Source organism: Silurus meridionalis, chromosome 2, assembly GCF_014805685.1.
Source record: "Silurus meridionalis isolate SWU-2019-XX chromosome 2, ASM1480568v1, whole genome shotgun sequence".
NCBI classification, from domain to species: Eukaryota; Metazoa; Chordata; class Actinopteri; order Siluriformes; family Siluridae; genus Silurus; species Silurus meridionalis.
Window position 1 is genome coordinate 22,248,423 of NC_060885.1, and position 24,811 is coordinate 22,273,233.

The window sequence follows — 24,811 nt, forward strand, 5'->3', positions numbered from 1 at the left end:
AAGGTTGAACGTGCAAATCCAGATGTTGGAAGTTACACGGTTCTGTGGTTTTAAGATAGCTATGAAGGTTTGACCTTCGTAAGGAGCACTGGCGCAAATTCGTTCAACTAGTTACGTATGTTCACATGTACATTTATGGCATTTACAATGATCTCATTTATATATGAGAGTAAAATGCCTTGGGATTTAAACGTCCTTTTAATTAACGTTCAAATCAGAAGGGCACCATCTTAAACACTGAGCTACCACTTTCCACATGGTGCCCATATTTACTTGGTAAAAATAAACAATGAACTAAACATGTCTATACAAGTGATATTATACTGAGGCAAGTATGAATCAGGGCAAAATAACATACAGTAAATGATCTCAGTGAGAAATCGAGGGAAGTGATAGCTCATTGGATAACATGTTGGACTTCTAAAAGGAAGGTCATGGGTCAATATTCCAGCACTACCAAGCCGCCATTGCTTAATTCCTTAACACTCAATTGCTCAGCTTTATAACTGAAGGTCACTGTGGATAAGGGCGTCTGTCAAAAGCCGTAAATGTAAATGACCACCACTAGATTTAAATACCAGTAAAAAAAAAATTAAACATTTGTGAACACACATTTGTGAGTACGTATACTTGTATAAGATGGAAGAGATATGGAGATGCCTTCCTAACCCCCTTTTCTGTGGCTAGTTTTTCCCAAAATCGCAATGCTATACACGCAAATAAGCATAGAAAATGAATGTTTAGCAAAAATATTGATTCAACTTATAGGCTTATTTATTTACTTAGTATTCTGTAGAACCTATAAAAAAATAAACCAGACCTGCTGATGTCTTTATATGTGATAATCTTGATAATCACTGCCCAGGTGCATTTTCTTTTCTACATGGCGAGTTAATATCAGCATCACAATCATGCCAGGTTGCCAGGTTTAATGTAGAATTGTATTGAGCAGCATTTAAATGATTGATGGCTGTAAAGTCAGGAAAAAAGTTTTACAAACAAGATTAGCAAAAAGTCTAGGTCATCTTGACTTTCCTACTATTAGGATTCAATAACCTGGATAACCAACAAGAACATACTCTAAATAGTTCTTTCTAAGTTCTTTAGACAGAATGCTACATCCATATGCTCGTGAGATTTAGAGACACACTTGAAGACATTTAAACAAAAGGCCGTGTGATGTCATGTTCAAGGGGTTGAGAATGACAGGAGACAAAAGCTGTGGCCCTGCCCTGTGCCACATGAGGAGGCGGAGCGAGAGACCTGCAGCCCTGTAGGCGAGGCGTGAAGACGTGGCAAGGTCTCATGCCAGGCCAATGGGCACACCACTGTCAACATCGTGGAGCTCTCCCGCCTGGCCGGCAGCGGTCCCAGCTGCCCCATCCGTTACTGTCTGATTAGTTCTGCTAAGCAGCCCCTCCTCTCACAGCCCTGCTGCCATCTGCTCCCCCCAACAAGATGGCTGCTGCCCAGCACCTCGCACACCGCCCTCCTACCTGCCAGTGCCCGTGCCTGCCCTCGCCCCAAAGCGTGAACATGGCTTCTCACTGCTGGCGGCGGCCTCCTTTTCTTTTTTCTCTACTACTTTTGACGAAGGGCACAGGCTTCGTTCTTTTGTTGCCCATCGGATGGTACACGCACCTCCCACCGACTTGGTCTTGCAGCAGTTTGGTGGAGCGGCAGACTTCACACAGTGGCAGCCTCCCTCTGGCATGGGGCTGCATCTGCTCGCTCTTTTATTCATTTTCCCATTCTCGCCTATTCGGGGGATTGTGCTCTGCCCTCCCACACACACACACACAGACACACACACTCGTGCGAGGTTGAAGGAAAGCAGAGAGGCGTGTAAAGTTTAATGGAATTCTGGGGTGGGATGAGAAAGCGCTTAACGCCAACGCTGCAGTGGGTCTTCGATGCTTTATGGGCTTTAGAACAAGAACTTTTTCAGAGGACAAGTCAATGACACTGTCAGCAATGCGCAAGAGGCCTCACGGTCATCAGCTACAGCAGTTACTGAAATACAGTTTCAGTCCGCAAGAAGTTGTGTACTGCCCCCTCTCCGGACCTCTGTGCGACAGCTCGGCACATACTACACACCAAACACTCTCAATTAAATCTAAATGCTTTAAACACTTTCGTGCATCATGTCTATTTCTGAAGTGTGATGAACCACAAACACATTCACTTCTAAGGCCATGTGTCATCTCACGCTGCAAGCATAATTTCAATTAGACCTTTGAAATGAGAGATTTACTAAAAATAAATGGTTTACAAAGCTTTAGCACAAACAACGACAAAATAAAGGATCTCAACATTTGGGTCCAAAGCAAAGACAAAGGCTTTTTGTCTTCATAGAAAATGTTTTATGCAAGCAGAAGTATGTTCTGGTGTGTTCATGAGCTTTTGGGGACAATGTTGTGCTCTGCTGGGAATAGTTAATAAAGATGTATAAAATGTCCTTGGATATCAAAACCACTTTTCGAACATTACAGACTTTCAAAGCCCAGAACTGTTTCCCACTCTGGTATTTTATTATGCACTGGTTTCGGCGTACTCTGTTTTACAAATAGGTCATGAGTTTACATTCACCTCGCAGAATTTGCAAAACAAAAGGGATCCTGTTCCAAAATGAGCATAAGCGCAAACTTGGGATGATCAGTGACTATACGATATTCATAGGATTCCATTGTACATTTATGGCATTTTGGCAGGAAACCCTTATCCAGAGTAACTTACATTTATCTCATTCAAACAACTGAGCGGACTATGAGGTTCAGGGGGCCCAGTCGTGGCAGCTTGGTGTGACTGGGATATGAATTTATAACCTATGGCTCCAAAGTCCAATGCCTTAACCACTCAGGTACCACCTACCAGGTTGACTAGCACAATGGATAGACACAGCAATCACCCATTACGATGACAGAAAAGTAATCGCAACCTTCTCCAGTAATCATGTGAAAAATTTTCCTTGTGGATGTTTTCAGTGTCATGTTCTTTTGCTGTTGCTGGGTTTGGGCTTGTGTTTTGTACTACACTTTGTGCAGTTTGTTACACTTGATAATTAATAGAAACTTCAAGCAAAACAACACTACAACTGAATGGTAAACAACAGCATAATGCCAGTTCAATGGTACCTGCAAGCATCTCTCCAAACACTGACAATGTTCATTGCAGCTTGGTATGACTGAGATTTAAATGTATGACCTTCGAATCCAAAGTTTAAAGCCTAAACCACTATGCTACCACCTTCACCCTTCATGACATCAAGGATTCCATAATAGTAGTGGTTTCTATAATCTTTTTACACTTATGACACCCATCCCATATGACACAAATACCTTATTACAAAAGGTGAAACATGCATACAGAATGATTGGTGTCAAATTCAATTTTTATAATCCCTGTTACATTTTTTTTATCCTTCGACCTCACTGGATCAGAATATAGCAAAGACTAGGCTGTTTGGTCATTACACCAGACTCTACAATTCATGTGCGTATTTGTTAAAAAGGCAACTAACCTTTCTGTCCAAGCAACAGTGACCTCCAGCAAAACCTATAGAGCCAAACAGGAAGTTGTGAATATGAAGGCGGAGACGCACCAAGTGCTGCTTTGGCTTGCATGTTTTTTTTTTTTCTTTCTTTTTACACACTGTGGGGTCTGCAAAATGTTGTGATAGTTGATATGTAATAAGGGGGTGTAGTGGTGGTGGTGTTGGTGAAGGGAGTGGGGGACAAAAAGGCATAAGCAAACAAAAAACAAACAAACAAATGGAATAAAGTCTGGGCTCAAAGCCGTCAGAAGGCGGAGAACAGAGCGGGGGGATTAGGACAGATCCTCGGCTGCACACCGCACAGCTGGCTGATGATCCGATGCTGGAGCCGCCGGCCCTGTCTGTCTGTCCATGCCGGGGGGCTGGGGAGCCCGGGAGAGGGCCCAAAAAAAAAAAAAAAAAAAAAAAAGAAAAGGAAAGAGAGAGACAGAGAAAGAAAGAAATGGGGGGAGCAAACAAAAGACAACTGCTTAATTTGCGTCCATTTGGAGGGAGCTGTGATCACTCAGGCTGAGATGAGAACAAGAAAAAAGGAGAATCAAAGGGCAGCTTCAGAGGCCTCGTTCACACGACCACCCAGCAGGGCGCGCGACGTGCCCGCTCTCTCACAGGGGCTACAGCTGATCCGTCTGTGTGGAGTTGGTATAAAGCAAGCGAGAGCCACGAAAGACAAGTCTTAGCCCCAAGGAAGACAAAAAGAATGGACAGATGTCTGATGCATCTGTGCACTGTGGCAGGTCCAGAGAACCTGCTCCAGCAGTGCACATCCACTGTACATACAAACACACACACACACACAAAAGCAAAAAAAAAAAACCCCAAAAAAAAACCTCTGTGCTGCCAACAGCCAGGCTGGTCAGCGGCTTAACCTCTGTGATCTTCAACAGGCCATTTTGTCGCTGGTGTGAGAGCAAGTAAAGAGCATTTAAAGGACAGAGTCATCTGCTTCAGTACCGTTCCTACACAGACTACCCATTGGGCAAACAAACCTCAGTTTAGCACTGATAAATAATTTAAAATGAATGCTGTGCTGGGTAAAACAACAATCAGCTTTTAAGCAATTTATAGCTAGAAATATATTAGCATTTACATTGTTTTCAAGTTTAAACACTTACATTGATCATAATTGATATAAAACCTGAATATGTTCCATCTTATGCTGTTGTTAATACAAATGTCCTTTTTTCCAAACTGAAAATCAGCTGATCTTACACTGCTCTTAACGATCCATTATGAGCTTGAAAGAAACTTGAAAAAAAAAAAGCCATGAAAAGGATGGAGGGTGTGTGGTTGTGATCATTCCATAGTGTTTGCATTGAAAAGGAGTCTGAAAAATGTTTCAGTGAAGAATAAAGTGTTTTATGTTCTAAAAAAAAAAAAAAAAAATTATATATATATATAAAAATGATAATGATTATACATGGTGAATTTTATGAGGCTTTATACACTTTATATACACCTGCATTATTAGATTGCAACTTTTCGGATTAAAATAATGGAAACAAAAAAATCACATGCCATAAAGTAACATATTTATATATAGAATTATATAGATTGGATTCAAATGAGGTAATAAGGTTTAGTGCCTTTAACATGGCCTGAATGATTGTGCTGAATTGTATGTGATGGTGTGATTCATCAAAACCTCCACAGTTCGTAATGTTCATCTGTAACAATAAAGGTTTAGTAATGTGTTAAAAGGAGTCATTTGCATATATCAGCCTTCTGTAATATCAGTGTTAAAAAGCACAGTATAATAATATACAGTGGATCTCTACATATTGTATTTTGAAGTTATCGGATGCAAGCGGTTGTTAAATTGGAAATGTTATGTATTATTACTAGAGGTCGACTGATTTATCCATTATTTGGCACCAATAGTTAATTGCTGAAACTATCAGCAAAAATCCATACCAATAGTTTTTCCGGGAGGCGTCTGTTGCTGGAGAAGCTGAGAAGTTTCATTATTTGGAGTGTTACTTTGTGTTTTAGTTTGAATACGTCTTTTATTTTCCTCAATATTTATTAATGTAATTAATATACTTACATTTAATTAATTTAGCAAATTTTCACGATTCAGTACCGCTTTTAAAAAAAGTGTATATATCGATATCGATAAAATCAGTCGACCTCTAATTTATACCTTGGGATAACTCAGAACGTGTGCAAAAATGCATATTTGTGTGTGTGTGTGTGTGTGTGTGTGTGTATGTGTGTGTGTGTGTGTGTGTGTGTGTGTGTGTGTGCCCACTCCCAAATACTTTTTGCTGTATCAAGAGAAGACTATTAAATGCATATTACTAAATATTAATGTACCTTAACTAATCACTTTAATCTTTTGAAACAGTACAGGAGGCGTTTGGTCAAGATGAATCATGGAGTCTTCCAAGTACACAGCGACATTACCAAATGTAAACAAATGGTCCAAATTATGGTGTTTCCTGAACAGCATGTTTCCCTGCAATACCTCATAAACAATATACGACCACGTCGTAATACTCGGTCATTCCTCTGGTGAACAGATGCTGTCCCTCCTCTGCAGCTGTGCAGCTGTCTCACGTGCTACCTCTTGAGAAACAGGGCCTGGAATTTTATCCACACCCACTGAGGATGCCACACTGTCTCACATCACTGTTAGCCAACAGAAGAATCAATGGAATTCAATAATTTTTAATACAAATGTTAATTACCTGTACGGATAGGCTTTAACAGGTGAACATGTGCGCATACTCGCTCCAAACCTCATGACCTTTGCAGAATGTCAAGTAGCTTCATTAGATCCCCCTGTGCCATAACTAAGGTGACGTGAGAAGTTCATCATCACGTGGTTTATTTGTTAAGAAAAAAGATAAATACAAATTCCAGCACACTCTGGCAAGATAGCAGGAACACTTACCGCCCTGCCACATGTTAGAAAAACACAAAGTCTGGTGATAGAACATGCCCTCATGAGCTTGGCACACTCAAAATGTTAATGTAAATGACTGAATGTGTAAATGAATGCTTTGTTTACACTAATCGCTGAGAATTTTTTTGCGGTGCGAATGCAGCGTTGTAAAATTAGACTTCTTTAACAGGACTAATACTGCCTTTTTCCCCCAGAGAGGAACAATATCGCCTCATTTCAGAGTAAACAGTGAAATGGAGGAATAATCCTAATAATCAACTTGCTCAAATCCTTGTGGCTCCTTGCGGCAGAAGTTTGAGGATCGCTCTTAAGCTCGATTCGGAAGCAACACTCAAAGTGTGTTGATCGTTGCTGATTAGCTTCAAAGCCAACAAAATAGAGTGCAGCACTGTGAGGTGACGTTATAGAGAGGGTCAGCGTGTGCCCGTTCTCTACGGCCCTGTTCCCCTGCCACATGATGTACTGTGGCGTTTTAATAAAGTGCGGGTGCCTTCCAGCCGGGCCGTTGGCACTGCATTGAGCACAGCGTGTGGACGGGCGCAGTGTTGTGGCATGTAATAGGATTAAGGGGGTTACCTGGTGAGGTGCAGTTGGCGCTGGGCGCGGTTCAGCCCCTCTGCCAGGCCGGCTGCCTCCGTCCGAGCTCGGCCCTCTGCCCTCTGGGCCCCCTCCAAACGCTGCTGGCTGCCACGCAGCTCTTCACCCAGCTTCTGTACTTCCTGAAACCCGAGAAAGAGAGAAGAGGAGAGAGAGACAGAGAGAAAAGGAGAGGGTGGAATTATACCATGTAAGCATGATTACATTCATGTATTCAAGTACTCCTTTTTTTAACCAGCTTACACTTTAAATTACAAATGCCCCAACATTAATCATTTCTAACATTAACCCCCAACCCAAGCGGTCTCTTACCCGTTGTGCTAACTCAAGTTGGCGGCCCAGTTTGGATCGAGAGTCCTGTAATTCCCTCTCAGCCTCTTCTTTCTTAAGTTGGGCCTGGCTCAACTGGTAGCGCAGCTCTCCACACACCTATAATAAAAGTGCCATTAGCTTTACCACATCCAGGATCCTATTGTGTTACAATTGTCAGTTCTCCAGGGTTAAATTTCACAAATCAAGTCCAAATATCAAATGAGTAAAAGGACACTCACAGCTCTCACATATCACTATCCTACTCAATAGGGGCAAAAATAAAAGTTCTGCCATTTACATAGCTCCACTGCCATCTAGTGTTCACTTGTTGCCATTACAATGAAACCACTTATTTAACACTCTTCCTCTCATTCAGTTTGCTACCTACAAGAAATACAGCATGGTGCTGACACAGAAACATATATGATAAAGCTGAGTATTATTGGATTTTGTGTGTATGCTTTCTGTACCCTGCTGTTGTCAGCTTCCTGAGCGGTGAGCTTCTTAAAGGCCTCCTCTAGCTGAGTGTTCAGGGAGTTCCTCTCTCTTTCGCCTCGATCCAAAAGCCCCTCTAGTTCAGCTACTCTGCATGTCAGGGAGGTTACCTGGAACACACAGATCACAATAGAAAGAATATAAGAAAGTTGAATTTCGCAACACGTAGTTTTAGAATATTGCATATTTAAAATAATAAATAATGATCAGTTTAACAATCATTCAAAATAACATACTTTTATTAATTAATATTTATCTAATGTGTACTAGAAGTTCTTAGCCACTAGAGGAGAGCAAATGTTTTCTTTTTTTAAAGACCTGTTTAAAAACCTGATATCAAATCACGGTTCTATAAAAAAAAAACAGATTATATGCATGCATTAAAACAAACAAACAAAAAAAAACCCTGCCAACCCTACAGAGAAGCACATAATAATACTTAATTTTCTTTGAAATGAAATTTAACTGTCAATTATTTGTCAAGTGGTTTCTTCCCCCAGGCAATCTACATCATAAACATTAATATGCTCTCCCCATTGTGCAATAAAAAAAATAAAAAATAAAATCTTATATATATATATATATATATATATATATATATATATATATGTGTGTGTGTGTGTGTAATACCACTTTTTAATTACTGAAATGTTTTTTTCCTATGCGATAAATACATTTTTATTTGTTTATTTATTTTATAAAATTGAACCTTTTTTTTTATTTTTTTTTTATTTAAATTACCATAAAAAGAAAAAAATCCTTGTAAGTGCACACATACCTGGCAATAAAGCTCTTTCTGATTCTGATACATCATTTAGCTTATCTACCTGTTTCATTTTTTAATTAGTCCACCAATGTTTAAATTAAAAACCTTGCACTCTATTCTGCTGAATAAACTGACCATCTGAGCAAGTTCCTCTTTCTCTTTTTTGCTCTCAGAGCGAGCTGCGTTCCTCGCCTGTGCGATCTTCTCCTGCTCTAAGGCAAGTTCCTTGTCCAGTCTCTCCCTCTGCCTAGCCAGCTCAGCGAGGACATGCTCACAATGTACATGTGCCTGGGAAAACATCCATAACACACAGGAGAAAGAGAGAAAGGTTTTCAGATTAGTAATTATAAGCATTTTAATCAGCAAAAATGAAAAGATAACATTGTTAAATTACATGTCTTAAATATTCACTTAGCTTTCACATACAGTATGTCACAAAAGTAATTGCACCCCTCACATTTCAGCTACCGCTCAAGTAGACCTTCTTAAGGGACAATACTATAGAAATTAAACTTGAATGTTTTTAGAGTGGTCAATGTGCAGCTTGTGTAGCAGTAAATTTTTACTGTCCTTTGTAAATAACTCAACATATCCATCTTTGTGGAGAGCAAAAATTCTAATTCTCAAATCTCAGAGTGTTTCTTTGCCATGAGGTTCCATGTTGAAAATCCAGTGGTCAGTATGAGAGAATTGTACTCAAAGTTCCAAATTTAAACTTCTCTTATACACGATACACAAATTTGTATGGTCCTGTCAAGCAGATAAAAACATGAACATGATGAATAGGACATGTGGCTTTGCATGGTTACATGATGTACAGCTGTTATCACTTAGGGTGTACTCACTTTTGTTGCCAGATATTTTGACAATAATGGCTGTATGTTGAGTTATTTTCAGAGGACAGTAATCTGTACTGCTATAAAAGCTGCATATTATATATGCAAAGGTTTGCCTAGTCAGCGTAATAGTATAAAGGTTATAGCATTTCAATATACATTTTACCAATAGAGTAAAGGGAGCATTTAAAGATTCAATTCTGACTTAACAGCATCTGCCATGAATTGAATATACAAATCATGATATTTAAAATTTTTTAGCACATCAGCAAGTCATTTTGAGAATGTTTACAATTAAAAAAATGTCAATACATTGACAAGTGACATCTTAAATTGATTGGCACATGATCAGTGCGTTACTGTTTTTGTATCAGTTTGTATTAAATGTACTCTTTACCAGACCTGAACATTAGAGGCAGCCAGCATAAAAATAGCTAGAAAGCAATATTTAAGATATTATCTTCAACCAGAGAATTTTATTTATTTTTGTGCCTATTTTTCCCAGCTCTTCTGGCTGTTTTTTTGAGCTCCTCAGGTTCTTATTCTTTCGTGATGGATAAATCTGTATGCAGATCCCTATGGAGCTACTGACTGCTGACACACAAATACAAAGAGTGAAGGTTACCTTGGTCTTCTCCAGGTTAGCCTCCTCTGCCATCTCCACAGCCTGTTTGACCTGATGATAGGCAGCCCACTCTCTCTGCTGTGCCTCACTCTGACTGGCCCTCAGAGAGCACAGCGCCATCATCAGCTCGTCTCGCTCTCTAATGCAAATGCACACAAACCATCAAAAAAAGATCAAACCAGCCTGCTAATGCTACATTTTTAAAATCCTTTTAGAGACCGGCTGCTCCATTGTGACACAATCAATAGATTAACTGATCTACTGCATAAAGAAAATCAATATAAGCTCTCCAGTTAACCTTGCTGTGAGCTTAAATAATTGATTAGAAAGACAAACAAACAATAGATCAACAATCAACCATACATGCCACTGTTAATGGACTTTTTATTAACTTGAGACCTTTTGGCAATCATTAAATCTACTAAACATGTCTATAGTCATTATTCCTGTTTGAACTGAAGTGGTTCCTGTGAGCGGCCAAGTGTCTGCGGGCACCGTGTTGGCTACCTCCCTTGTTTTAAGCCCTAGAAATAGGGTTTGAAACAATATTTAGCATCCCAGTAAGCACTCCGGGACAATAATTAAGAAGTCGAAGGTGCTTTACATCACCAAAGCACTAGCTGGACAAGGCCGTCCCTCAAAACCTAGTGCAAATACAAGATGAAGACTGGTGAGAGAAGAAAAATCAGGGCAAGTCACTTAGAGTACAGTCGCTAAGAATGAAGTAGACAATCACTTCAAGAACTTGATTTTATTGAAGACAGAACGGGTGACTGGCTAGAAAAGATTTTAATGCTCAGGAACATCCATTAAAGCATAAGAGTGGCCAAGCAAAGACTTTCTTACTGCTGTCATAAGAGTAGGTTTGAGATGGCAGATTTGGGCAAGTTTCAAAAAGCTATGCTTGATGTAATCATCACAGAGGCCATACCTCAATCAGCACCATCCCTACAAAGAAATATGGCGGTGGCTACATTGGTCTCCAAGGAATGATTTTTATACCCCGAAACTTGGCTTCTTGTCAAAATTGAAGAGAGAATAGATTGAAAGACATGCAGAGGAATACTACAAAAGAACTTGCTCAAGTCTGCTGAATAAGAACAAAAATGGTCCCAAACACATGGGCAAAAAAATTTAATTAATAAAATAAAAATAAATGGTGAATGTTGTACAGTGACCATCTCAAAGTCCAGATCCAAGAATCCGTGGCACTGTTTGAAAATTGCAGTAAAAAAAATTATCTCCCACCAATCTGAACATCTTGGAGCAAATCTGCCAGTAGGAAGGGGTGAAAAATTCCCACCAGAAAACAACTTTAAATATTTATCCTGGCAACATTTGAAAAACAATCTACTGACAAATAATGAGTTTGTAAATTTTCTTTAAAAGAATATTAATTTGGAATTAAAAAAACACTGGAGCAACCTATGTAAGTGTCATTTGCAATCAAAATCCTAATGCAAATCAGATGACTTTTAAGTAGAATGAATACGATAAAAGCATCCTACTCACTTGGTAAGTCTCTCGATGGCCTGGACATGAATATTGGAATGCGTTTCTGCAAGCACAGCCTCATGCTGTGCGCATTTCACACACAAACCTCCGACACGCTGACCAGTCCCCGATACACTTCCCATCACTTCCTTATGCCTCAGACGCTCCTTCACTTCCTCACATTCTGTCTGAGAACTCACTAATTCTTTCCTATACACACAAACAAGAGCTGTTAAACAGTTGATGAGCAAAAATTACTGACTCAAAAATCAGAAAAGCACTTACTTCAGAGAAACCACCTGAGCTTCTAGAGTTTCAGTCTGTGCTTGGTACAAGCATTTTAACTGCTCCTGAAACAGTAGGTATAAGTGATAGACAAACATTAATACACAGAGCGCAATAAACGAGGTGGTATCAAAAAGATTTGAGATTAGTTCTGTAACCGGCCAACAGATGGCAGCACAAGGCTGCACGCACAGTCACAGGGAACAACCTTCATAAGTCAGTGTGCCAAAAGACATCATCCTGTGTACATCGGGAGCTGTGCAACTGGAGCAATTCTGACCCGAAACAACATGATCTTACTTCTGTACCCACCCTAGTCGCAAGACTTGGCTTCTGTGGATTTTGCCCTCTTCCAGAAAATAAAGAGACCAACTTAAAGTTTGCTGTTTTGACACCATTGCGGAGTTAAAGAGCGAATAGCAGAAGGTCACATTTCATTTTCAAGGTGGTGGTGTGTAAACGTAGAAAACTTTCTCGTAAACAGGACTAGTCTCAAAACCTTTTAAGTAAACTCTTTCATTGTTCTAAGTTTCCGAAAAACTAGTAGTAGGTTTAATATTGCAATAGCTGTGATAATACAAAGACAAATTCATTTATTACAATAATTATTGCTGCAATTCGTTTGAAAACAACAGGAAAACACCTAAATTAATAAATGTAACCATCAGCTACAAACCAGCTCTTTTTCCCACTTCTTGTCTTCTGTTTTATGAATAAAATCCCGCCTTGGTTTTGCTGCTGCAGTCAAGGACATTTTATCTATTGAAGTTTCAGCATTTACCTAAAAAAAAAAAAAAAGATCACGTGGAGAAAAAAAAAATAACAATAATAATGCTGTATCAGGGTCATTCAGTCACTGTACCTGTGTACACCATTATATTTGATTCATTCATTTATTTATTTTCAATAAGCACTATAATCCCATCTAAATCTATTTCCAAAATTTTAATACCGTGCCATCTAGAAGCGTGTATTCCTTCAGAGTGTCTTCTACCATCTTTGCCTTGAGCTCCTCATGCAATTTTTCGTTCTCTACGACCACTACACGGACTCGCTGCTTCATCGCGAGCAGTTCCTCCTATAAAAAAAAAAATTATAAAACATTATAAATATAAAAATATTGGTATGTTTTACCTTAAATAGAATTGTATTTCTCTATAGTACATATAACATTATTTATATGGGCATGTCATGTAAGCTAACAACTAAGTAACCATACTGAGTAAAAAGACCGACCTTGCAGAATTTGACCTCAGCCTCAAGGTGCTGGATGTACTCAGACTGGTTGTGAATGATGGGAACCAGGTCGTGGATTGGGGGTACACTTCCATCATCATCATCATCATCTGCCTGTTGCATATGCAAACAGCAAATATGCATTAACAAACTAAACCAAGACCCACAATTGTACTGCATTTTTTTTATGTACTAGAATAGGAAAAGTAAAAGTACTGATCTATGAGAACTATATTTGATTAAGAGATCCAATTCAACGTTTTGTTCTCCTCATCGATTTCTATGGTTTATGTAGTAAAATATATCACATGGAAATGTAGTAAAAGTTTCCAAAAATAAAAATATGGTAACATATTCAACTCTCCAGAATTCATAAAAACGGGTAAGCACAAGCTCACTCATAAGATTACATTAGATTCAGCTTTCACCATTTTGACCTTTTTCCAAATGTACTGAAAAGCAGATAAAAAGCTTCACTCATAATCCAGACAGTGGCTGCTGTAGAGTTGCCAGCTTCAAGCAGACTTCCACATGATCATCATTCATTATAGAACGGTATTTGGACTTAATAATCTTCATTTGAAAAAAGGCTGACTCACATAAATAAGTGGAGTCACTTAGCTTGCTGGTGGTTTGCAAGTGCTTGTGCGTGGTGACCAGTGTGTTAGAAGCGACCTCAGTCTGACTGCCTGGAAATCCCAATCAAGTGGCAAATGCCATAGGGAGGATAGATAATAGACTATCATCTAATGTTTTTTTTTTTTTAATGTAGATGATTTATCAATACTAACTTTGCTGTGTTACGGTAAATCGCGGTCAACGTTTGGGGTTCCCCTGGGTTATAGTGTGTTCTGTTTTAGACAACGTCACATACTTTGCGACAATGTCCACTGTTGAAAGCGTCATACGAATAAAATGATACTGAATTGTATATGGATTCTCATTTCCAGCCTCCGTGTTTAATCATATTTCGAGTCATGATCTGATTTCAAACAAGCAACACATACTTTCACACACTTTACCTTTGGAACGTGTTTCCTTTTTGAAGGCGAAGGAACATTTACGTCTTTAGGTTGTTTTTGCAGCAATGAACGTAGCTGACTGACTGCAACATAAAAACACAATAATAAGCACATTTCTTTTTATAGTTGGCCAAAAGTGTAAACTGAGCCGATTTGTACCTGCTTCGCTTTGCTGTGTTTGTTGTCTCGAGCTCCCTGGTGAACTGTGTTGACTGCTCGATTGTTCCAGCACCTCTGTGTCTGAGCTCTGGTTCCCCAGTATGTTGCTTAACTGCTGAATACTGCGGTTGGCCCGCTCTAAAATAATTTTTTTTCCATAAAATAGTTTGAGAAAATAATGGATTTAACACAATAAACTGATGTGTAACTCACTCGCTTCTCTCATCCACCTTGTTGGACTGGTTTGGGATTTAAAAAATACAAAATAAACATACTGACTGATCTTTTTTCATAGGTTACAATGATGTTACTTTGTATTTGTCTTTAGTTTCTGTTAATTAGGTCTGGACAATGTATTAACATTATTATAGGAAAAACATCAGGATGTGACGGTTTTGTATTTTATTGTGTCAGCGATTTTTTACTTTTTTGTGACTCTCTTTGAAAGTAACTATTATTTCCTTCTTTTACACGATTAATGGTTTCAATTTTATTTATGCCTGAGGGAAAAAAACATCGATCTTAAATCATATTTGTGGTTCTTTAGCAACACCAGCAAAATTATACTCTAAAAAGTTTGTGGGAAACCTGGCAATATGATTAATATGCCCATTACACATTTAGTCCCAACTTGCAGTTATAAAAACCTCCACTCACTCCGCCACATAGGTATTAGTGTGTTGCCTGATGTAGGCGAGGAGGCCTGGGGTGCAGTCAGCGTTCCAATTCATCCCAAAGGTGTTCAGTAGGTTTGAGGTCAGAGCTCTATAGCAGGGGATCTTTCACTCCAACCCATGTAGAGCATATCTTTTGCACAGGGGCATTGGCATACTGGAACAGGTCTGGGTCTTCTAGTTGAACTGAAGAAAAATTTCATGCTACTGCATCCAAGACTTACACCAATCAGTCATAAAATAATGACCACCTGCCTTATTTTGTGTTGGACCCCTTTTGCTGCCAAAACAGTCCTCCTTCATCTACACAAACCAGCCTTCGCTCCCCTCCTGCAGGAGCCTTGGCCGCCCGTGACCCTCTTACCGGTTCACCACTGTTTTAACCTTGGACCACTTTTGATAGATACTGACCACAAGAGCTGCAGTTTTGGAGAAGCTCTGACCCAGTCATCCAGCCATCACAATTTGGCTCTTGTCAAACTCAAGCAAATCTTTACGCTTGCCCATTTTTCCTGCTTCTAACACACCAACTTTGAGGACAAATTGTTCACTTGTTGCGTAATATATCCCACTAACTAACAGGTGGTATGTAAAAGAGATATTCAGTGCTATTCTCTTCACCGTTTATAATGTTATAATGTCCTAATGTGCTGTGATTCTATAGCATTGTGAGAACTGTTTGGAGCTGAAACGCATATCGCAGGAAATGACAGGTGTCCCAATACTTTTGTGCATCTTGTGTATGTTCACGTGCATTGTAAAAAAAAGTCTTAAACTGTTGTGGAATGAGTTTCTGATTATTACTATTATAAAATATGCAAAATAGCCCTTTAAAAAAAAGGGGGGGGGGAGCATATGACAGTGGCTTTACATTTCAAGTGAACAACAGCAATACTAATATACTAATCTGGGTTTGTCTGAGTAATAAACTAGCTGGACATTTTACTAGTCTGTAGGACGATCCCACTCAGCATGTGTTGTTACAAATGCAAGTCAGGACATAAGTAAATCTATGCATTATTATTATGATTATTATTATTATTATACACCGAAACCAAAGCAAGGAGGCTTCCCTGATTTTTGGCGAACAAATTATTCATCACCTCTTAGCTTCTTCTGATATGTTCCTATCTCTTCCTCTTCTTCAGAGTCCACCGAAGGTTTCATTTCCGCAATGAACGCCTTTCGTTCCCTCTATCCGAATTTCATGTACCCTTAAAATCAATAATGTTCATAAAGAGCACAAGGCGGTAAACGGTTAAACCGAAGCGCTTTTTACTTCCGTAAATGTCCGGGGGCTACCTGGAACTTGTAGTCCATTGTAAACTGCGTCCTTGTGTACTTTAAAAAGAATGTGGACGAAGCAAAAACTACAATATGGCGGACATTTAAAAAAAAAAAGGGGGCGGGAGATTAAAGCAAAGCAAAAATTCGGTCTTATAAATTTGTATAACTATTTTCACTCTGTGCGTCAACTATAAAGTAGTACTTAATGAATTATTAATTATTTGTTTAATTAGCAATACTAATTAATAACAGCAGATAATAAACAACAATACGTTGCCTAGTTGTGTGTGAGTGCGTTTCCGAGGAGCTGGAAAGCCCCGCCCCCTTGGTTGCGCTGGCAGTGCGGACGCTGGCGCTGTATGGATGATGAGGATGATGAAGATGATGATGATGAGGATGATGATGTCCGCCTCCTCTCCTCTCTCAGACCGCTGTGTGTCGCCGCTGTTTGTTCGGAATAACGTTTATTCCTGAGCAACCAGAGACGCAGAAGCCACGCATTGGGCAGGGCACTGGAAACCCGTTTAGCTGCTATACACAGGAGCTTTTGCAAGAGAACAATATCAGGACAAAATCCGTGCAGAATCGAAAAGGGGTAAGTCCTAAATAATATGATTCAAAAATACACGAAGGTTTTTTTTTCTTCCGGGGAATAATATTCAGCGATGCACCAGTGGCTGTTCGGATATTTGCAGAAAGAGGAGCCTAGCTTATTGTTGGCATTGACATGGCTTTTTCTGACTCAGCGCCGTTATATGATCTATGCTTTAGGTTTTATTATGTGGAATAGAAATCCGAAAATGCGTTTCTTGACACAGCTGATGGTCGAAAAAAAAAATAGATAATAAAAAAAATAATAATAATCACACGTTTCTACCACCGGCGTCTACTGCGAGTAGCATCCCGGTGTGTGCGTGCGTGCGCGCGCGCCAGCCTGCTGTGTGTTTTTTTTAACGCATCAGTAGATTTCTTTCTAACATCATGAATGAATCACGATCGCACCCCGATTTCTTGGTATTTATACATGCACACGGTTATTTGGGAGACCTTTGCAGACGCAGGCCTCGTATCTGCGTGCTCAGTTGAGTGGATTTCCGTTACATCTGTGAGAGAAGGACGTTCATGAGAAAAGCACGAGCAGCTCACTGACATTTCCTATCCCATCCACTCTTTGTCTATTATTTCTTTATCTACATTACATACATTGAAGGCTTATTATAGTAATGTCTGCGCTCTGATCGGCTCTGATCGCGAGCATCTCTTTGTTTTGATTCTATCCACACATCTGGACACATCTGGTTTCCTCCGGGTAGCCGTGACTCCTAAATACAGTACAACTCACGATCGCTTTATTGACACGCAATGAAGCGTTATTACGGGTCAGTTACAGTCTCATTTGTGCTTTTACTCAAAGCAAAATAAAACCATGACTTTTTTCTCCCTTCCTTCTCATTATTGTTTCACTTCCACAAGGATGGATGTATTTGGATAACGGGGAATTCCAGGAGAATTGACTGAAACGTGGCGTGCTGCTCTGGAAAAAATCATTAACCACTTGAAGTTTGTAATAACACCACATCCTGGAGTGTTTTATTCCTCTTATACCACAGCATGCAATTTGAAATGTGGTGCTGAACGAATTAAATGTAAAAAAAAAAAAAAATATATATATATATATATATATATATATATATATATATATATATATATATATTTTTTTTTTTTTATGCCTGCATACAATAAAACGTTGGTCCTAAAAACCTAGATCCTAAAAACAATCTTTTTCTCACCAACTTCTCATGTTTTGTCTTTCTTTAATATTAGCCTTTATATTTATTATTAGACTGTGATGAACGTCCGACACACATATATATATATATATATATATATATATATATATATATATATATATATATATATATATATAATCAAATTTGAGATTGGCACTATGGCATGGTTTTTATGTTTTCTTGCTTTCATGATTAGAAATGTGTTTATAAAGGTGTATGTGTATATGTTTTAAAGGTTTTGCCCTATTCCAGTGACATCCATTTGATATTGGACGTTGGTTTAATCAAGATATTTTAATTAATGAAACATTTTTGATTGCTGCCATACAAGATATCTAGCTTTTGCATATTAATATCCAAATATAGACAAAAATATTTGTTGATACACTGTTTTGTGTTATCTTCACCAGGTTGCACACAATGCACTTTATGTGGAGAGGAAACTTAATGGTCCTTAGCCCTGTGTTTCCTGTTATGTAGCTTTATGTTGTAAATGTAGCACCACTGTTCCTGGAGGAACTTTGTTTCATTTCACTGTGTACTGCCTCAGCTATATACGGATGAAATGACAATAAAAGCTTCTGGATTTGACTTGATTTGACTTGATATGAGTCTGATCTCGCTTGATTTCCATCAAGCTATTTAAGTGTGCATATACATAATGGAGCTGTAATGTAACATTTTAGTTCTATAGTTCTATAACTCAATAATATTTTTTTGGATACTAATATATTCCAATGTTCATTTATAAATGAGTTTCTAGATGTTTTTGAATCGTGGCTGGGATTTCATTCAAATACGGCTTTTGAAGACGTTTTGCAACACGTCTTACTGTCTTCAGCAAAACATTGAAGAGTTTTTGTTGCTTGAAAGACAGATCGATGGTAGAGATCGCTGTAAGTGTGTGTCCTGTGAACAGAATTGTGAAACAGAACATCCATGACATTAAACATAGCACTTGAATCAAATGCATTGCCCAATTTTTACTTAACACTGCATTTACAGGGTTCATAAGGACGCCATATAATGAGTGGTGCTGTGGAAATATATATATACATCTCTACATACATCCTCTTAGCATTTAGCATGCTAGCCCAATTAGGGTATCTTATGCTGTGGTTTGTCTGTTCTTTGTGGTCATTGTAATACAGCATCAAGGCTTTGGAGAACATAATTTGCTCTTTCAAATACGTGTATTTGGCTAGAAATGCAATGAAATCTCTTTCACTCTAACTCTATTGTATATCTAAATCAAAGTTATTTGTGATCCTATTATCCGATAATACAAAGACAAGTGCTGTTAAACAATGGGCCGTCTCATGTTGGTCCCTGCACCCATGAAAATCAAATCATCTTTATCGAATTATCTCCTATAGGGTATCAAAAAAGATACTGTTTCGTTGGTTTAACCTTCAGGCCCTAGAACAGACCAGCTGTTTAACAGTGACATGGTCTAAATAATGCAAAAATAATAGACCATGGGTGCGTCCAATTTCTGTCCCATCCCATCTGGTCTGGGTGTTGCAACTATTAGCCTGAATGTTTTCTCTGGTGGATTTGGGGTGGATTATTCCAACGTACCGTTTTACATGGCAGGATATAAAAAGATTGCTTTGGTTTTAAAGAATAAAGCTAGTTAGAGTATTTAATTACTAAACTGAATTAGTGAAAAGCTTTAAAGTAAGCCTGATGACACACAGATGTCCCACATTGATCATGTTCAATACTGTATCACAGATTTTTTTCAGTTGTGTTGTAATAACATTTTATTTTTTATATATTTTTTTAATTAATCCTGCATTTACAGCAGCAGTTTCTGAACAATTTACCTTCAGTGTTTTGAAACCCATTAAGCAGCATGTATCCACTTTGACCACTGGGCCATGTGTGATTCATTATTGTGGAGAAGCATCACTTCCTCTGGAGCATGATGAGATGTGCCTCTGTGCATTTCCTGTTGTAAAATCGGATGTTTGTATTATTACAGGATTTATTTTCATCTAACAGTACATTTTTTTAGTAAGTACTATAAATTATGGGAAAATCCCAGATAAAAATTTAAATTTTAGTTAAAATTGGAAATATTTTAAATAGTTCAATATTTTGACTATTCAAGATTTAGGGTTTTGCACTTTTTCAAGCTAATATGTTATATTAATCACGTTAACTACGATACAAGAGATCTTTTATTGAAGAATGTTTTGATGACACTTATGGATTTTAAGTGCACACTGCCAGTGAAGTAATACGAATGCAAAATATAAGTATTTTCATTGACTTCTCTCTTCTGGACCCCACCGTATGCAGTAAATACAGAAAGGAAAGAGTATAATTTATAGCATTTGGTAGATGCTCTTATCCAGAGAGGCTTTTATCTAATTAATACAACTGAGCAGCTATGGGGTTAGGGGCCTTGCTCAGAAATGGCAGCTTGGTGTGGCTGGGATTTGAACTCATAACCTTTGGATCCAAAGTCCAATGCTTTAACCATCAAGCTACCACCTATCTGGTTGACTAGCACAATTGACAAGAAACAGAAGTCACACTTTACAGTGATAAAAAAAAGGCATTTCAACCTTTTCCAGTAGGTATGTGGAAACATTTCTCTTGTGGAAATTTTGAATGGTAAACTGTAGCATAGATACCAAAGAGTTCACATCACCACCAGTTTATTAATAAGCCATGCTGTTATCTCTGAAAGAATGCACAAAAGTTTGTGGAAACCTAAGTGACATGTGCTTGTTGAACATCCCATTTCAGATTTATTTCCCATTGCTTTTACATTAACATCCATTTTTCTTTTTAATTACTTTTTAAATGTGGCTGTGGGAGTTTGCTCTTATTCAACCTTTAGAGCATCAGTAAACTCAAGCATTGATGTTGGTTGATGAGGCTTAGTACAAAGTTCATCCCAGCTCATCTCAAAGGTGTTCAGGAGGTCAGGGTTCTGTGCAGACCAATTGCTTTTACCTATTCCAATCTTGGCAAAACGTGTACTTATGGATGTCATGGAGCACAGGGGCATCGTCATCTGTTAGTTTCAGCTGGAACAATGTTACAGTAGATAGTAAAGTAAATAAAGACAATACAATAAAAGCAGAATAATTTACTTTGGCACAGCACTAAAGTATCATCCATCTAACGTATATAGTAATACATTATTGCGTGGTTTACTGATCTGAATATTTTCTGATCTTTAACTGGTTTACCAACTGGTACCAAATTACACCCTGGACAACTAACAATTTCACTGACCACTCTTTTCCCCAACTTCCATATATAATAGTTTCCATGTATAATGTTTAGCTTTGTGACTGTTTGTGTACAGTCATGTACAACAGTGTTATCATCAACCACAAATCTTGGGGCCGTACTATCTCACTTCTGTCAACCAACTACTTATGTATAGTCAACAACGTTGACCCCCACATGTACTGCAGTGCACCTGTGCAAATGTCAATAAACTTAGAACTTGGTGAATTCAGACTGGAAAAGGCTCAGTGCAGTTTTATTAAGGTAGGATCGTGGAGCACACTCTTTAGAAAAGTACAGTTCTTACTAAAAAGTGGCAAATTGTTTCAAACGGTAAATTTTGTGATTTATTTGATTTATTTATTTTTAAAGGGTACACAAATTGTGCAACAAACTGTGCAACTGTATTTCGTTTGTAGGAAATCTGTCAGGCCTCAATACATGTGCAGTGCTCTCCTCAGGGCTATGTGATATTTCCACATCAGCTCCAAATTTGTTACCTCAGCGTATTCTACTGCAGTGGATCATTTCGATGTGAGAAATTGCATGTGTTTTTGGGACAGATTTATGAAAGTACCAAAGATGTAGAATACAGGGTGTGTAGATTTGTAGTTCAGTTCTATTTAGATTCTTTATTAAGGTAACCTTTGCGTCCTGTTATGAGTGGTGTGTGTGTGTGTGTGTGTGTGTGTGTGTGTGTGTGTGTATTGTTAAAATTTATTCCCAATGCCTTTATGTACAGACAAAGACAGAAATCCTTGAACAGGTCAGCCTTTGTCAACCAGTGACACTCAATTTCCTTGGCTCAAAGCACAAAAACTGGCATTAAAATAAAGAAATTGCCTTCTGTTTTCTTTTGAACAGGGCTGGAGCGATTTTAACGTATCATGGTGTGGGTCATGAAGCAGACAGATAGACACAAGTAAAAGTTTTACTTCGGTTTAAATAAAAACAATCTAGTGACCTAATCAAAGGACTCAGTCAATGTACAGAAATAGGAAAAAGGCAAATAGTCAGTTGATCAAGCAGACAAGGCTAAAACAGTACAAATGAAGCAGGCTGAGGTCAAAACCATGCAGCGACTAGAGAACAGAAGCTCCCAGACTCGTGGTGTAACATTGTTTGTAGTATTGTTCAGAGAACAATACAATGTTCAGAGAACAAAACTATGAAAATTGTAGAGTCACACTGAAGGCATCAAGGGCTATTTGACCAAGAAGGAGAGTGATGGGGTGCTGCGCCAGATGACCTGGCCTCCACAGTCACCGGACCTGAACCCAATCGAGATGGTTTATTGGTGAGCTGGACCGCAGAGTGAAGGCAAAAGGGCCAACAAGTGCCAGGCATCTCTCGGGGGGAACTCCTTCAAGACTGTTGGAAGACCATTTCAGGTGACTACCTCTTGAAGCTCATCAAGAGAATGCCAAGAGTGTGCAAAGCAGTAATCAAAGCAAAAGGTGGCTACTTTGAAGAACCTAGAATATGACATTTTTCAGTTGTTTTACACTTTTTTTTATGTATATAATTCCATATATAATTCCACATGTGTTAATTCATAGTTTTGATGCCTTCAGTGTGAATCTACAGTTTTCATAGTCATGATAATAAAGAAAACTCTTTGAATGAGAAGGTGTGTCCAAACTTTTGGTCTGTACTGTATGTCTATAATCCATCCCTCCATCAGTTCAGTTCTTTTCAATACATTATGGCATTTCAATTTAGTGAGAAGAGGTCCTAAATAGCAGTCAAGGTGGCTTATGCCAATTGAAAACACATTTGTAATATCATTTCAATTAGCATAAGCCACCTTGACATTGCTATTTAGGACCTCTTCTCACTGAAGTGAAACGCAATAATGTATTGAAAAGAACTGAACTGATGGAGGGATGGATCATAGACATAGCTCCTGAGAAATTACACTATCCATATTACCTCATATTATAGCTAGTTAGCTAGTATATTAGTGAGGTTCTGGTGAGGTGCACATTAACTAGCTAGCCAGCATTACTTTCATCTGTCATTTGTTGAAAAATTACCATGAAAGAAAATTATTACTGCGCTTAAAAAATACTGCACATTTCAAAATCCACATAAATACATTTGAATAATGTACTAAACAATGTGGTATTTTGGTGCATTTGGTAGTCAATTAAACTTCATTATTATATCCAGCAGATTTAGGTTTATAATTTATATTAATAAATAAAAATAAACACTTATAAATGAATACAAAGTGAAACCGTGCATTAAAGACTATTATTATTTATAAAATAATACAGTATTATTTATTTAATACATAATACAGTAATGGTCACAGTAATGGTTACAGTTTCCTGAATAAAGAATTCCATAAATTAAAATGAATTTTACTTAATCTAATATTAAATTAATATAAATATAAATATATACGTTTAAATATAAATTTAATAAATTACATTTTTAATTGTTGTTCAGCTTTAAGCGTATGGAAACAATGCAAAAAAACTGATTTAAAATCAGCTCTATGAAATATGGGTTATCCTGTTAGAGATGATTTCATTATCATAGTATTCATTTTTACCATAACATTGAATTTATTTTACACATCACACATCATATTTTTTGTGAATGAGAAGAGACACATGGCTCTATCTTTCAAAGCTCCTCTACTTTTAGCAAGATAAAGACAGCCTTTTATTTCGAAGTTTTCTTCTCAAATGGATCAGCATCTCTTTTAAAACCCTTCAGTATAAGTATAAAAGAGATGCAGCTAAAATAGGATTGTACTATAAGAAAACATGGTTGTACAGTAATCAGGTAAAAAGCTACTCATTGCTGTGGACAGAGCAGGAGTGCATTTCTAAAATTGTGATTTTTTTTTGGGAGGGAAAAGAGTAAAAGGTGCACAGGGTTTCCCAGTGTAATCATCTGGTAGACACGTGGTATTGACTTGTTTAGGGAGAAGATTGTGTTTCAGTTGGCATTACTGCAGAACGGTGTAACGTGTGAGACGAGGCGCAAACCAAATGGCTGATTTGATTTGTGCAAAGCTGCTTGTACATTAAAACCTGCTTGGTAAGTGATTCTGACAGAAGGAGGAAAAGATTTCTTTTGTTTTTATTGTAGCAAGTGCAATGTTCTTATGCTTTCTAATCACACATACGGTAAGATTGATTTTTCATAAAATCATGTCAGGAGGGCCGGGCTTGCTTTTATTTTTTTCACCATACTGACACTGGACATCTCATTAATGTGACATTAATAATTATTATTAATTAATTATTAAGACTTTTTTTTTTTATAACAGTGACTGTTTTTTGATCTTTATGATTTTGACCAATAAACCTATTTTTACTATTTATTTTTTTATTTAGATTTTTGGTTTTTATCTAAAGAAATTTGGGGCACAAGCAGATGGAAAATCTTTTGTAACCACCAGTGGATGTAAGTTTTAAAACTTAAAAAAGGATATAATTTTTTCAACAGAGCTCCTGGTATAATATAACCTGCTAAAACTCCGGTCTTGGTGCTCTTTCTCTTT

At 37.9% G+C, this 24,811-nt stretch overlaps 2 protein-coding genes across 15 annotated transcripts in view; one reads left to right on the top strand and one right to left on the bottom strand.

The window, feature by feature from the left end:
* Positions 1–16,275, bottom strand: part of sdccag8 (SHH signaling and ciliogenesis regulator sdccag8) — a 68,132-nt gene extending 51,857 nt beyond the window's left edge. For both annotated transcript variants that reach the window (XM_046868173.1, XM_046868166.1), the window contains exons 1-13: positions 16,066–16,275; positions 14,289–14,426; positions 14,130–14,212; positions 13,108–13,221; positions 12,824–12,949; positions 12,548–12,652; positions 11,872–11,936; positions 11,605–11,796; positions 10,093–10,231; positions 8,767–8,919; positions 7,841–7,975; positions 7,371–7,487; positions 7,038–7,180 (exon numbers count right to left, since the gene is read on the bottom strand). In XM_046868173.1, the coding sequence (XP_046724129.1) occupies positions 7,038–7,180; positions 7,371–7,487; positions 7,841–7,975; positions 8,767–8,919; positions 10,093–10,231; positions 11,605–11,796; positions 11,872–11,936; positions 12,548–12,652; positions 12,824–12,949; positions 13,108–13,221; positions 14,130–14,212; positions 14,289–14,426; positions 16,066–16,129 (1,574 nt within the window). In that variant the 5' untranslated portion in view covers positions 16,130–16,275. The remainder of the gene's footprint in view (positions 1–7,037; positions 7,181–7,370; positions 7,488–7,840; positions 7,976–8,766; positions 8,920–10,092; positions 10,232–11,604; positions 11,797–11,871; positions 11,937–12,547; positions 12,653–12,823; positions 12,950–13,107; positions 13,222–14,129; positions 14,213–14,288; positions 14,427–16,065) is intronic.
* A 415-nt stretch (positions 16,276–16,690) lies between these two features.
* Positions 16,691–24,811, top strand: part of cep170aa (centrosomal protein 170Aa) — a 54,964-nt gene continuing 46,843 nt past the window's right edge. For 8 of the 13 annotated variants that reach the window (XM_046868094.1, XM_046868102.1, XM_046868122.1 and 5 more), the window contains exon 1: positions 16,691–16,844. The gene's annotated coding sequence lies outside the window, so the exon portion shown is untranslated. The remainder of the gene's footprint in view (positions 16,845–24,811) is intronic. The other 5 variants (XM_046868053.1, XM_046868070.1, XM_046868078.1 and 2 more) reach the window with 1 other exon arrangement.